At 41.7% G+C, this 15,529-nt stretch overlaps 1 protein-coding gene across 1 annotated transcript; it reads left to right on the top strand.

Annotated features, from left to right (window-relative positions):
- Positions 1-1,989: 1,989 nt before the first annotated feature.
- On the top strand, positions 1,990-11,758 carry LOC310771809 (pleckstrin homology domain-containing family M member 1-like; the record flags this gene model as incomplete). The annotated part of the gene is made up of 6 exons (XM_083664324.1): positions 1,990-2,168; positions 3,616-3,705; positions 7,347-7,591; positions 8,355-9,044; positions 9,400-9,865; positions 11,627-11,758. Coding segments are annotated over exons 2-6 (1,587 nt in total), but the record flags the coding sequence as incomplete, so codon positions are not given.
- Between the last annotated feature and the right edge of the window lie 3,771 nt (positions 11,759-15,529).

The following is a 15,529-nucleotide window of genomic DNA, read 5'->3' as shown; positions in this document are numbered from 1 at the left end:
CTCACTATGCAGAGTGAGGAAGAAGTAAACAAAGAAAGTCTTGCTGAACATTTTTAAATGTTAGAAATTGCCTTTGCACAACGCAAATAATCCCTTTTCTTTTAGACCAGTTGTGTTTAAGCAATAAGGAGACTCTATGCTGCATTTATACTGTAGGCTGCTGGAAGAAGCGACAGGTGTCAGGACGCACCTATTTCACTTTCCAGACATGATGGAGTGCGGCTGCAAACGGCATCAAGGTGGAAAGATCATAATCAGCATCAACATCAGCATGTGACAAATTTCGGAATTTCCTTTACTCCATATTATATTGTGAAAAATCGTCTAAATAGCCTAATAAAATAAAATACAATTATCACAGCAAAACTTGAAAATGGAATGCTTGCAGATGAAGAATAGCCTATATTAAATAATATAGCCTAACGGGATAATACTATGGTAGATAAAAAAATAAAATTATATAAATATTGTATGATTGTTATTATATGTTATTATATTATGATAAGCAGAAATGTGGGCATCCAAAATTAATTGTTGGACTTTAATCCTTGTCGCTGATAAGGGATTATATATATAGCCTACCTAATTCTTTCATTCAGTCATCAATATGGCAACGAAATGCTTTAAGGATAGGCTACTTTATTGACCTACTTTATTGATGACATTAGGATTGACGATGGTAAAACCGCACAATAAAGTGGCCTGCGACGCGCTGATGAAATTCCCAAGCAAAGAGAAAACGAAACTATGACCACGTGACCTATGGAATACTCCTCATCCACCTGAACTGAAAGGTGACGTTTATTGAACCAACCGAGCTGCCAATCAGGGAGCTGAAGTGGAGTGACGAAATGGGAGAATCCCGCGAGGTTACCTAACCCTTTACCCACAGGAGGCTACAGACAGTTAATCAAACTGATGTGAAATATTGAAGGTGGTTAGGTAGCCTCCATGCGAGGCTCAGCCTATTTCTCATTCTATTGACTGAGTGCTTTGAGGGGTTAAGATGGGAGGCATAATAATCCATGCTTTTCTGTTGGGCTATTTGTGGTTGTTTAGTCAGTGTCACATCGACTCCTACTAGAGGCCATAGGCTACTCACCCTTTTATCGCCTAGCATCAATGCATCAGCTGGTCCTTTTCCACTACTGCATTTTTTTTTTTTTTTTTTTTTTTACATTTTTCCCCAATTCTCTTCCTACCTTCACAATTTCCTGTGAGATAGCACATGATAGAGACATGCCATTTGGCAAAATGATAGAAAGGCACCGCTGGTGGCTTCTAACAAGAAAGATTTCCCTGTTAGGCCAGATGGTGGCGCTAAATACAAATGCACAGCCGAAACTCATTTTACCTTAGGGGTAACCCTTTATTTTACAGGTCCCTAACAACTATGGACTATTTGTAATTAGACCTGAACACCAATGCAATTACACAGTACTTACATTGGTGTTCATGTCTAATTACAAATAGTTATGTTCGAACTATTTGTACTGTAATAAGACATGAACACATTACAGGTTTAATTAAAGTTGACGGTTTTGCAGCGGTGTTGTCAGCTGTCTTGGCTGTACACTTGCTTGTCGCAGACTGGAGACAGTAGGCTACAGTACATGAAGTCCTCACATGTCAGCAAATGGAACAAAAACATCAGCTTGTAAAAAAAAAAAAAGTTGTGATGCCTTTGTGGTTCCCCGTAAAATAGGACGTTATAAATACGACTTGTTTGCGCATCCATTGATGTTTTGATTCATTCATAAAAAAGGACAAATAAGGACAACTAGGTTAAACAAAGAGCAACATATAAACATATAGAAATACTAATTATTGACACAAGAAGCTAAACAATATACGCCAAGCTCCAGCTAAGGCACTCTGCGATATTAATGGAATCCTCAATTCCGCGTAGACATTGAAGGCAGCATTGGTCTAGTACCCATGATGCATCTGTCCTCAGCTGGCTGATGACAAGCGTCTCACCCACCGCTCAAGAAAACAAATGGACAAATTGTCCTTTTTTAAGACGTTATATTTCAATAATTGCGAGGAAAAACCACTGTATGGATTGAATAACATTTGTCGGACCATTTATCTTTAGTTTGCAATCACTGACAGAAAGTACAGCGCCGTCTTCGGACCGTATTGGCAAGTTATAGCCAGCCCTTTCGGTAAGTAGGCTAGCTAATGTGACGCAAGTGTGGTTAGCTTAGCAATGTCATGTTAACGTCAATTCGCAGTAGTGCCATGTTTTGACGATAATAATAGTTAACGTAATGCTATTCAAGTCGTGGTCCTGAGCTGCTTTTTTCCTTGTTTGTTTGTTATGAACTCCTAATTTTCATCCGCTTCTGTTAGCGTTACCAAGCTTCAATGCCCGTACACACCAAATACTCAACCAGGTCCATCATAAATAACGCTACGTTATTACACTATCTGACAGTCGATGTTTGGCGATTGCAGAGAGCAGGGTTGGCTTTAACGTTTAATAGCAAATAAGCTGTATAGCCATCTTGGTGGACACAGTGATTTTATGGCTTTTAGCCTTTTACTTGAATAAGCACCTTATAACGCTACATTCCACAAGGTTAGATCTAACATTTAGAAGCTGTGTAATCATAATCTGATCATTTCACAGTCTGGATCCTGATCCCTGATTTCCTGAACTCGTTCTTTCTCATTGAGGAAGTTCGTATTGCACCACATTAGCTACTTCCCTGCACACAGCTCCTTTATAATCAGCGTCTCACGTGACTTGGTTGAAAAGCTGTACCAAACAAACGTTAATATCTCAAAAACTATACATCACCTATCTTATATTTTGAGTCTCTGAGTGAGAGTAGAATTAGCTAAATGGTCTGATGTATAAGACAAGAATGTAGTGTTAAAGTTGTGTGAACTGTTGCAGTTTTAAAATGTGTGAATTGAGTGGAAATAGTACGGCCTGCTAGTGTGAGTTGGAACATCACACACACTCAGGGCTGGCTGGCTCCATAGGGTCCTATTATAATAAAGGTTGGAAAAAGGATGAAATATAAACTGTGATTTCTCAAAAAGTACAAAAGATATCAAAAAGCTGAATTAAGGTGATAGAGTCCTAAAAGCGGTAAGTCTTTTAAAGGAGAATTCTGTTTTCTTTTTACACCCTGGACCTTATTTCCAGCTTTAAATATGATGTTTAAGTCACCCTGACAACTTCGGTTTGAACTGCTGTTTAAAACCAACGGCAGTTTCACCCAGAAGTATAGCCAATCAGTTTATTTACAGACATGCTGAATCGCCCTAAATGATATATCACAGAACACAGTCTCATGATGGAATGGAATACATGTAATCATAGAAGCTGGGAGACAAACATATTGGCAGCATGTAAAAAAAAAAGGAGGGGGGGATATTTCATAATTGTCATGTGCCTCGTCTGCCTGGGTACACAGTTACTGTTTGTTTACTCAACTGAATTGTGTCAAAAGTCATTTCAACAGCCAGGGAGTAGACTTGAATGTAGTTGTAATAATTAGAGAGATACTTGCAATTTGAAAAGGGCTCATTGTTGGATAAACCTGTTATGTCTTACACATCTAGAGGGAATTGTTTTTTTTGTTTTGTTTTTTGTTTCAGTGTGCCATGTGGGAATAATTATTCTCTGGAGGTGCCATGCTAGCCACACAGACACCAGATCCGCCACCACAGGCTAAAGATGTCAAACAGGTAAGGCAGCAGCCTGTGTGCAAGATCTTGTTACCCCTGTAAGAGTCTGCTGCTCTTATTGCTTTGTCTTTGCTTGCCGCTGGTTACGTTTGCATAGCAAGTCATTCTGAAAGCTACCATCATCAGAGACCCCACTGTGATGACTTCAAATGACACTTTCCTCATCTGCTCTCTTGACAAAGTGTGAGATTGACTCTGTTGGCTCTAGGATTGCTTTTTGTTTTAAATAGCACATGTTTTGATCAGGCATTTCTGTTCACGTTATGTTCAGACGCGGCGGTGGGCCAAATTCTTCCGGGTTGTTTTAACACTTCCGGCGGTCACCGCGCGAAATACAAAAGAACGTCAGAAGAAGAGAGTTGTTTTTGTAGCGGACAGTGCAGGGGGTAAAATAAAGAACGTAGCCTACTACTTTGAGCTCGGTACACAGCAAGCAAGCGAGTATCCACTGTTAGCCAGGTCAGATAACGTTATCGTCGACAATGACGAGCACTTTCTTGTAAAACATACCTGGACTCCAACAAAGAAAGCTTCAGATGGTTTTCTGTCCTCCGAGCGCAGCTCGAGCCACTTACGTCTATAAGACCTGCAGACGTTAACGTCATTCCCTGGAATGCGAGAATTAATGAGCCAGTTACATGGCGTTGCATTCTTAGACATTGCCGTTTGCTTTTATTTGGTATGTTACATACAATTGTCTAAATTATTAATTAATTCAGAGTTAGATGATATTGGAGCAGCCGGCCTTTTTCGTTTTCTTTTCTTTTTTGCCGGAAGTCGTCACACGACCACACCCGGGTCAAATGGGCGTGGCTACATAAGGTGAATAGCATTGTATTGTATTGTATGTTGTAATTCAATCTTAACTGTACTATTGTTTTTAAATTACGTTTAGTATTCATCTTGGAACCTTCTAGTGATCCATTCACTTGCCTGCTTATTAATCAACTTGATGCTGTTAAAGAGGTTAGACAGAGAGTCAAAGGCAAAATTGTTGCTTTTCATCATAGAAGAGAAAGAGAAGTAAAGACAGAGAATTAAAGACAAAGAGAAGTATAGACAAAAAGCATGCAAAATGAATGGCACACACTCTGCTCAGTCAGTTATTGAATTGAAAATATGTATGGCTGCATAGTTGTTGTTAAACTGCCGTAGTTGTTACTTTTATGCACTTCAGAGTAGGCTAGTAATGGCTGAGCAGCAATGCTTTACAGACATCTGGAAGATTTGGTGTATGCTACTAAACTGATTGGCCGACTCACGCAACGAATGCATTGTGAACTTGGCTGCTCTTTTGGCAAACTTTTAAAACCCTAGCTTAGTTGAAGTAGAAGTATTAATTCATCATTTTTATCTGTGGGAAAGAGGATGCTATTAAAGCAGACAAGGAATTTGCCTTTTGGAAAGATATATTTTTAAGCTTGGAGCTCAAGTACTGCTGTGAAGGTTTTGTTCACAAGCACAACAGCAGGTTGTTACAGTGTCCCGGCCGGAACACACAGCCCATAGCATTTCAGACTGTCAAGTGTTGACGAGTAATCTCTAGGTCTATAACTTATTGCATAATGTAGGCAAGCTTATTACATGTTCAGGTTTCCATCAGTGTCAGCTGACAGCAGGTGCCATCATGTGTTGGTAGGTAAACTACATGCCGTGTTTCATAGTCACATGGCCAATGACCCCACTATATCTGATGACAAATCTTTTTCCACATTGTGTTGTCATGTCAGCAACGCTTGTGTTATGATATATTTCTACCTTGCATGGAAAAGAAAAGATGTCTCATTAATGTGTATGTGTAGGCTATTATTGCAGTTAATGCCAATATTGGTTTTAATGAGTAACCCGGGTTGGGTATTGTTGTTTAGATTTGAATTCTGATTCTGCTTATCGATTCTGGTTCTTAACGATTCTCAATTCCGATTCTTTGAGGCGCGGGGTCACAGGCCACAGGTCACATGCTTATTTAAAAGATTTTTTTATTTTTATTTTACCCATTACACAAGTCATATTCATATTATCATAACATTACTTGTTGTTTATTATGAACTTTGTAAACATCAACAGTTTATAATTTTTTGTATAAAATCAGTCCATCTGATGGACTTTTCCTGCATTCGCGTATGGGCCGTTTCAACATTTTTTGAGTATATGGTCTTAAATTAAGGCTAGGTATTTTTTTGGGGGGTATTTGACAAAAATCAATCATAGTTATCATTTTTATACGATCCTAAGACCTATTTTCAAAAATACTCCTCAATTTACTCCTGGTCCATCTGATGGACCCATTGACTTCCATTGAAACCACTCTATTGGTACTCCCAGCAAATTTTCACAAAATTAATTTATTTCATTTATTTCAGCGGGCATCCTGGACCAAATACCTTGAACTTTGACCTTAATATCTAACCTTGGAGTTGGTAGAAATTTTGGGGGAGTTACATGGTCTCAAAGTCCATTGCGTAGTTGTCCCATTGATTTCAATGTTAATTTTGCACAAAAAGAACTTTTTTTTTTTTACTTCCAGCAAATTTTTCAAAAAATCATTATTTCCTTGATGTTACACATCTCACCTTGACTCAAGCGGTTAAAATTGTAGTTTCTAATGTGTTTGCCTATTTCCCCATATTCCCCCAGTTTTGGCATAGCAATCAATTCCATACAGTTTACATGAAATGTAAAAAAAACTGATTCCTATGCCAAAGATGGGAAAATATTATAAAACTGAATTTGACAGTCCACACTACTGATTTGAAGCCTTTAGACCAGGATAGATGCTGGACTAAAGCTCGTTTGTGTTTTTTGGGGAAAATGGCTGGTAGTCCAAAACATGCGCTTTTTGGATTTTTGGCTCAAAATATGAAAAAATACTATTTTTACAAAAAATCACAAAAAATACAAAAACCCACTGATGATGTCACAATGTCTGTGACATCATCAGTAATGTCATCAGTGACATATTATTGACAAAAAATCATCTCATGACATCACTGATGATGTCATAGGCTAGTGATGTCATAGCTATTGTGACATCATGCCTGCAAATCTTTGATACTAGGCATCTTGCAGTGGTGACTTTTGTAAAACACCCCAACTTGCCCATAATATCAGACCCAAAGCCAGTTTGTCTTTATGGAAATGGAAAAAAAATGCTTTTTTTTTTATGTACTTTTTTTTTTTTACTGTACTTACTGTACACTGGCATTTGAGGGGTTAAATTCGAATAGGTATGAAATGTTGGTATGAGGTATTAGGGAAGAAGTTACCAATGAATTATAAACAGTCAAAAATTTAAAAATTTAAATTAATATTTATAAATTAGTACAGAATGCCCGTTAAGGTCCATCAGATGGACCAGGAGTAAATTGAGGATTCCGCGGCAGCAGGGTACAAGGGTTAAATGAACACTTTATGCAGCGGTCCGGTCCACGCAAAATTTAGGAATCAATCAGCAGAATCAAAATTAAAATTTCAATTCCTTTGGAATCAGAATTTTGGAACCCGTTTGATGCCCAACCCTAAACCCAACCCAAGTAGCCAGCCTGCTTCTCAACATCAGAACCATACCTTAGTTGATTTTTGACGATGGAAACGAGGAAGCTGTTGATCATTCAATTTCCCACATTGCATTCAACCTCCAGCACATCAAAGAGAAGTTGGCACTGTCACTCAAGGCCCTGCAGAAGCGATATATAACGTCCGATTCTGTGGTGACCAGCGAGGATGGAGACGCTAACCTCCTCTGCTGCGCCCTGGAGGCCATTTTCATCCACGGCATCAAGAGCAAGTACATCCGCTCTGAGGTGGGGGGCCGCAGTAGGAAGGGGGACCGGGGGCCCCTCCCCGAACCGTTCTTCTGGACTCTGCTCAAGACCGTCACCCACCGGTGAGTGGAAGACAGACTGAGGGCACATTTACACTTTACAGATAATAGGACTTCATTCAATCGTACATCTGTTAATTATTAAAGCTGTGTTCACACCGAGATATTTATTTTTCGCTCTGTCGCTTGATTCAACCCTTTGGAATCGCTCTGTTTAAATTGCTCGTCAACAGGCACACGAATTGACGTGGGGGCTATAACGTTACGCAATGTCATGATGTTTGTCCACTACGAGCCACCGTAGATGTTTACAAGCTAAGCCTATCAGCGTGCTCCAAACACGAGCTCCATACCGGTAGTACAGACTTCACTTAATGTCAGCTGTCAGCCTGTCAATGCGGTTTGTTGCCACACAATAAACCAGCGGTTTGTTCCAAGCCAGTGTGATCCTTGACTCGCTCTCACACGGCAGCCAATCAGCGTTGAACAGCGAGCGACTGATGCCAGCGTGTTTTCGCTCGAGTTGGGATATTTCATCTGGGGCGACGAGCGTATTTTCTCCCTATCGCTCTGTCTCTGTCGCTCGGACGCCCAGCGATTTTTCTCCCGGGCGAATATACGCTCAATCGCTCGTTTGCATTGACTTTGTATGTAAACTCGATGCCAGCGAAAAACTTTAATAGGTCGGTGTGAACGCAGCTTAACACTGTTAATTTTAGATTGTTCTCGAAAAGCCTAGTCTCTTTTGTGCTGTCTTGCATGGCGTGATACCTTTGCGAAGTAAAGTCACGATATAACGACAGAACGTGCTCTGTTACCTTCCCAGGGATGTGATCACGGAGCTGGAGAAGCTGAGCTTTGTGGGCACGGACGTGGGCCGCTGTCGGGCATGGCTGCGCCTGGCTCTCAACCACGGCCTGCTGGAGTGCTACCTCGCCTCGTTGTTCCGGGAGGGAAAGCTGCAGGCCCACTACCAGCCCGCCGCCCTGCTCCTGAACCTGGAGGAGAGGGAAGTGCTGCTCAGCTACCTCCAGGGTCTGGCCTCACTCACATTCAGCCTCTCTTACAAGTCGGCCGTCCTCAACGAATGGACCACCACCCCTCTGGCCCTGGCCGGACTCTGCCCCATGTCCCAGGCGGACGCGCTCGACCCGCCCCTCAATGGGGGGAACCCTGCCGTGTCCAGGCCCGTGCGTAAGGAATCGTGGGATACAGCGTCTCAGTCGTCCGGCTCATCGGATGCCGCGCCGGACGTGCAGAGAGGATGCCCGGGCGTGCAGGTGGTGGGGAGGGGAACCGGGGGATTGCCGGCGGGTAGGACTGCACTCACTTCATCTAACTTGAGCCTCGACACCACCGGCTCCTCTCAGCTCTCCTCCAGCCTGAGCTCGGACAGCCTCCTGCAGGGCCAGGAGCCCCGCAGCCCAGCTGGGGAGCAGTGGTCCTCCTGTGACCTGGATCTGTCCTCCCCCAATGTCAACAGCAGCACCAAGAGGCCACTCAAAGAGTACGTGTGGTGGGTGAGCATGTGTGGTGGTGGGATACGTTGACTCATAAGTGCCTGACCACCATAAGATGAATGGTATCGTGGTTAGAACGGGGTCTGTTATTGGCGAACATTCACTATCGTCCCAAAGCCAAAAATAAGTTTCAAGAGTTAAGATTATCTGCTGTATAGTCATTTGTGTTGTATGTTTTTCAGTGATTTCTAAGAAAGAATGCAAGAGTCTTTTAGTCAATTACACATAGGAGTTCAGAAATCTTAAAGCATGGATTTTACTACACAAATAATAGGCAGTTCTAACTACTCTGATTCATTGCTGACAAGTGATTTCCCTGTCATGGGTCATGACTTCCTCATGTCTCTGCAGTATGCAGACTGACTTCCGGGAGAGCGGCCATTGCAGTCAGGACTCCATGCGTGAGGACTCCTATGTCTCCAGCACGGGTCCGGACCACTTCTCTGAGACTGCCACTTTCAGTGGCTCCGACAGTGAGACCCACGGTCCCACTACGCCCTTCCCAGACCTCATGGACCAGGTCCCAACCTCGATCCTTGCCGACGTAGAACCGCCACCTCAGCCATCAACCAACGAAAACCATCCTAACCACTCGGAAGAGTGCTTTAATGCCTCTTCTGAAATACGCTCGGACACCGACACGCCCTCCGCCGTCAGCGAGCCTGTGGAGAGAATCGACGCCACAGGTACCGAGGGGAACACTGAGCTCATGCGGAAGGAGAGGGAAGCAGAGAGCAGCTCCGAGCCTTCAGCAAATGTACGCCCACATCACTCCAACAGCATTCTCAGCAGAAAGATGTCCTCAGACTCTCTATCGGTAAGTGCATTTGCAGAACACGTCTTGGTCAATATGTTGCACGCACAACAAAAACCACAGGCCTCACTTTGCCTCTGTCAGAGCCCATCATAAGACTGACTTTGACCACAGTCAACGTCACTGTGATCCATGAATCAATGAAATCATTTAGTTCCGCTGTGTTGTGGTTCTGGAGTACAGCTTCAGGGGCTGTTCACACAGAACGTGTGTATTTCAGATCAGTACGCTTTGGAAATCATGTCGAGAGTGCTTCCAGCGCGCACAGACCACAGTCACGGAGCGTTCACGGTCACACGGACGGTAGCCAGCTAGTTTTGTCTGTTTGATGTTGTTGATTGTTTGCACTGTAAACATGAAAGCCAGATTATTGACAATTCTTGCAGCAGTGGAGGTTGAAGATCCCCCTGGCAGGAGAAGAGGTAGGAGGAGTGACTGACGAGCAGCGTGCTTTTCCTCCAAATGTTCTTTTTTCAGCTTGAAACGCCCTCATATACAGTATACTATAGCTACTAGCAGAAAAATACACAATACATATGAATACGCAGGAATCACTCTTTAACATGGTGCTCTCTGCACTCGACTCAGTCTGTCCCATTTATACTGCAGGAATGAGTCCGGAAGTAGCACTTTGGTTCGTAAGGGGAAAAGTGAATGGAATTTTAAAATGGTGATTTTGGTTAAATGTATGATATAGCGTCTGTGGTTAACAAAAGTTTATGCGAGTGGTAAATTGTGTTCAGCGGGATAATCTTCACAAATGAGACCCACTCTTATGACTTTTTAAACGTAAATGCATTTTGAAAATGCTTCAAAAGTCATAAAAGTGGTTCACGTTTGTGAACCGCCATATTTTGTTTTTATTTTACTTTTATCCTGTGTTTACTTGATCCTTTTTCTGCTGGAAAACTGCTGCCATGCTCCATGTTTGTTTTAATTTGTTCATGTTTTGTTTTTTCATGTATTCGCTATGCTTTTTATATCTGCTGCACACAAATTGCCCTTCTGGGACAAATAATAAACTTGAATCTTGAATCTTGAATCTTGAATCTTGAATCTTGAAGATTATCCTGCTCAACACAAATTATCACTCCCTCCCATAAGCTTGTGTTAACCACAGATCTTATTTCATGCATTTCATGGAAATCCCCATAGTAAACTCCCATAGCCTTTTCACCCTATGAACCAACATGGTGGCGATTTGGGGATGACAACACATCACATTCACAAGGCATACAAATGAAGGAAGACTATGGATGGACAGATGGACGCTTCTCCATTATCTAGGCCTGATAAAACCCATTGAAAACTTTGACTTTACACAGCAGATTACCACTGCTCTAGTCATCAGCCTATCAGAACAAACAGATTACACCTGCTCTAGTCAGCAGCCTATCAGAACACAGTAGATTAACCCTGCTCTAGTCATCGGCCAATCAGAACACTTTTAGCTTGTTGAAGCAACAGATACCCACCAATGATAGGGAGGGAAAAATCAGTCATATGCTTGATTTTTCATTAGCAGAGAAAGCACTGCTGGTATCCATACTATTGCAAATGAGTATTGTATCCGTTTCAAATTTTTTGTATTGCTACTTATCAATACTTGTTGCAAATGAGGACTGTATCCGTTTACGGTAAATTGTTTAGTATTGATACTTTATCGATACAATCGATGCACTTGACACCCCTACTCCTTCCTATCTGGTGTATTCGTTAACAGCTCATCACAGCATAAAGAAACCTCTGTCATTCACATTGCAGCATTCCCATTCCTGGATCTCTGAGGACGATATCTACAAGCCCCATCTGGAGGAAGTGTCAGATGTGGACGAGTCAGCTTGTGTCAATGGACTGAGCGCTCCTGAGCCCAACATCTCGCCATCACCCCCCAGCGTAATCCATCGCAGACAAATAGGTATTTTATGCGCAATAGGTTTGATTTTTGGAAAACTGAATGAAACAATGCAATATGTGGTGTTGTAGTGAATGTTATGAGACGATGCAAGGTAGTGTATTATTATTATTATTTTTTTTATAGTCTGCCCATGGTAAAACAAGTTGAGTAGAGCTCAATGTCTTCATTACGTCTACGTTAAGTTACAGAAGATTTTGTTATTAGCTTTTGGGGGACTGAGCTTGTCTTATGAAACCTTTTGAAAAATAATTATGGTAAAACTTTTGACGGACTTTGAAAATAAATTGTCTAAGCAAGACATTTGTCTCGATAGACTGGATTCTACCCATCAGTGTGAGAGAATGTTGTTGCAAATTAGCTTTGATGTATGTAACCAATTGAGTAAATGTTATAGTTAGAGCTGCAACTAACGATTATTTTCATTATATCAAGTAATCAGTTGATTATTTTCTCGATTAATCAATTGTTGTTTGGTCTCTATAGCATGTCACAAAACGGTGAAAAATGAAAAAGGCTGGAGTCAGAGGATTTTGACTTTTTTTCTTAAAAAATTACCCAAAACGATGAAGCGATTATCAAAATAGTTGTTGATTAAATTTTCTGTCGATCGACTAATCGATCAATCGTTGCAGCTCTGGTTATGGTGAGTAGAGTACATTAGAGGGTAACCCTTTATTTGGAGAGTCTACAGAGTATTTTCAACATTTCAACAGCTTATTAGTTGACATTCAACAATTCAATTGTTGAACAGATGTTGAACAGATTATCTATAGAGTCTATTCGTAGAGTCAATTCGTGAACATACCTACATGCACGAGGTGCAGGTGTGTGGAACAGGAAGCAAACAGAATCTGTTTGTTCAATCTCAATTAATAAGATATTAAAACAACATCTACTGTACAGACAAGCCAAACAGTTGAATTGTTGAATGTCAACTAATGTCAATTTACAAGCTGTTGTAATGTTACAGTACAAATACTCTTGACTATAGTGTCTGTAGACGGACTATCCAAATAAAGTGTTACCCATTAGGGAGACATGTTTGTATTGTTGAGCACTAGCTGTAGGGCCAGTATAGAGAAGTTGCATTCATGAAATGAACTTTGGACAACTTTATAATCCAGGTCAAACTCCAGCAGGTCAAACGTTTTCTCTGCATATAGAGACAACAACCATTTCAGCATCTAGTAGTGAGGCAGTAGAACCATTTCAGCATCTAGTGAGGCAGTAGAACCATTTCAGCATCTAGTGAGGCAGTAGAACCATTTCAGCATCTAGTGAGGCAGTAGAACCATTTCAGCATCTAGTAGTGAGGCAGTAGAACCATTTCAGCATCTAGTGAGGCAGTAGAACCATTTCAGCATCTAGTGAGGCAGTAGAACCATTTCAGCATCTAGTAGTGAGGCAGTAGAACCATTTCAGCATCTAGTAGTGAGGCAGTAGAACCATTTCAGCATCTAGTGAGGCAGTAGAACCATTCCAGCATCTAGTGAGGCAGTAGAACCATTTCAGCATCTAGTAGTGAGGCAGTAGAACCATTTCAGCATCTAGTGAGGCAGTAGAACCATTTCAGCATCTAGTGAGGCAGTAGAACCATTTCAGCATCTAGTAGTGAGGCAGTAGAACCATTTCAGCATCTAGTGAGGCAGTAGAACCATTTCAGCATCTAGTAGTGAGGCAGTAGAACCATTTCAGCATCTAGTAGTGAGGCAGTAGAACCATTTCAGCATCTAGTAGTGAGGTAGTAGAACCATTTCAGCATCTAGTGAGGCAGTAGAACCATTTCAGCATCTAGTGAGGCAGTAGAACCATTTCAGCATCTAGTAGTGAGGCAGTAGAACCATTTCAGCATCTAGTAGTGAGGCAGTAGAACCATTTCAGCATCTAGTAGTGAGGCAGTAGAACCATTTCAGCATCTAGTGAGACAGTAGAACCATTTCAGCATCTAGTGAGGCAGTAGAACCATTTCAGCATCTAGTGAGGCAGTAGAACCATTTCAGCATCTAGTGAGGCAGTAGAACCATTTCAGCATCTAGTAGTGAGGCAGTAGAACCATTTCAGCATCTAGTAGTGAGGCAGTAGAACCATTTCAGCATCTAGTGAGGCAGTAGAACCATTTCAGCATCTAGTGAGGCAGTAGAACCATTTCAGCATCTAGTAGTGAGGCAGTAGAACCATTTCAGCATCTAGTGAGGCAGTAGAACCATTTCAGCATCTAGTGAGGCAGTAGAACCATTTCAGCATCTAGTGAGACAGTAGAACCATTTCAGCATCTAGTGAGGCAGTAGAACCATTTCAGCATCTAGTGAGGCAGTAGAACCATTTCAGCATCTACTAGTGAGGCAGTAGAACCATTTCAGCATCTAGTGAGGCAGTAGAACCATTTCAGCATCTAGTGAGGCAGTAGAACCATTTCAGCATCTACTAGTGAGGCAGTAGAACCATTTCAGCATCTAGTGAGGCAGTAGAACCATTTCAGCATCTACTAGTGAGGCAGTAGAACCATTTCAGCATCTAGTGAGGCAGTAGAACTATTTCAGCATCTAGTAGTGAGGCAGTAGAACCATTTCAGCATCTAGTGAGGCAGTAGGGGGAAAGCGCAATATTTAAAGTCAAGCTGAAATTACATTTTACAGGGTATGTGTGATTCCGTGTTGTGATGTATTCCGAGTGAAACGGGGTAGAGAGGCGGGACATAGCGTGTGGAGGAGTTTGATTTGACCGTTGGAAAGTGGGCGTGTCTGGGGTGAGGGACTGGACTGACTGAATGTGAGGCGAGTGTTGCCCTGCCCGTGCCTCTCAGCAGCGCGAGACGGCAGTCCGACAAATCTGAAACCTAGCCGTCACGTTTCAATAGCATGTCTATGTACAAATACAATATCATGTAAATCGCTGGTTCACTGCGCCGAACTGCAGAGCAGGAGACCGGGCGGTTGACTCCCTCCGAGCGGACAGCCTGCTCCTACCTGAGGGAGAGAGGCTGAGACTGACGACGGTCTTAGAATTTTCTCCTAGCCATGAACATTGATTGGCAGCTGTCATGTCATGATATTATTGGTTGAATTTGAAATTGGTTTGAAATTTGATAGTATTAATTGATGTAAGCACACTGTAGATTTAGTTATGAATGAAGACAACCTTTTGACTTTTGATGTGTGTTTTTTTTATGCATATAGGTGACCAGGGATGTGATCTAAAATATTTAAAAAGTCATTTTGCATTTCAGCTCGACTTTAAAAACAACCACTGTCGTCCGTCCGTCCGTCCGTCCATCCGTCATTGCTTATTTCAGTAAATAATCAAATTATTTGTCAATGCATAGATCATATTAACTCAGTCCTTATTATTTATGATTTTCCTCCTTCACCACAAATGAGTAAAATAAATAAATAAGAAATCGTAAAGTGTGAGGGCCAAAACTGGATGGTTTTGGACACAACAATCACAGAAAATCTTCATTAGGGCAACATTGTTCTCCGAACTGATATGTCTACCGATATAAATTATATGACTTCCTTTTTTCTGGGCTTCATTTTTAGATGTACTTCCTCATTACTGTTCAACTGTGCAGAAATATGATACGCTTATCTTTCTACCACTGTCTTTCCACTGTCTTGTGACCTGAGGTTCAGATATAATTGTGGAACCAGTTTCGACACAACCGAAATAGTCTCGAGCGATCATCATTCCTTAGCTGCCATTCCTCAGAATGAAAATAAGACCAAGCCAAATCATTTATTCCGACTCTC

Source organism: Poromitra crassiceps (genome assembly GCF_964638095.1).
Source record: "Poromitra crassiceps genome assembly, contig: HAP1_SCAFFOLD_1305, whole genome shotgun sequence".
Classification (NCBI taxonomy): Eukaryota; Metazoa; Chordata; class Actinopteri; order Beryciformes; family Melamphaidae; genus Poromitra; species Poromitra crassiceps.
Note: the sequence above shows the minus strand (reverse complement) of the source record. Positions and strands in the feature narration are given on the sequence as shown.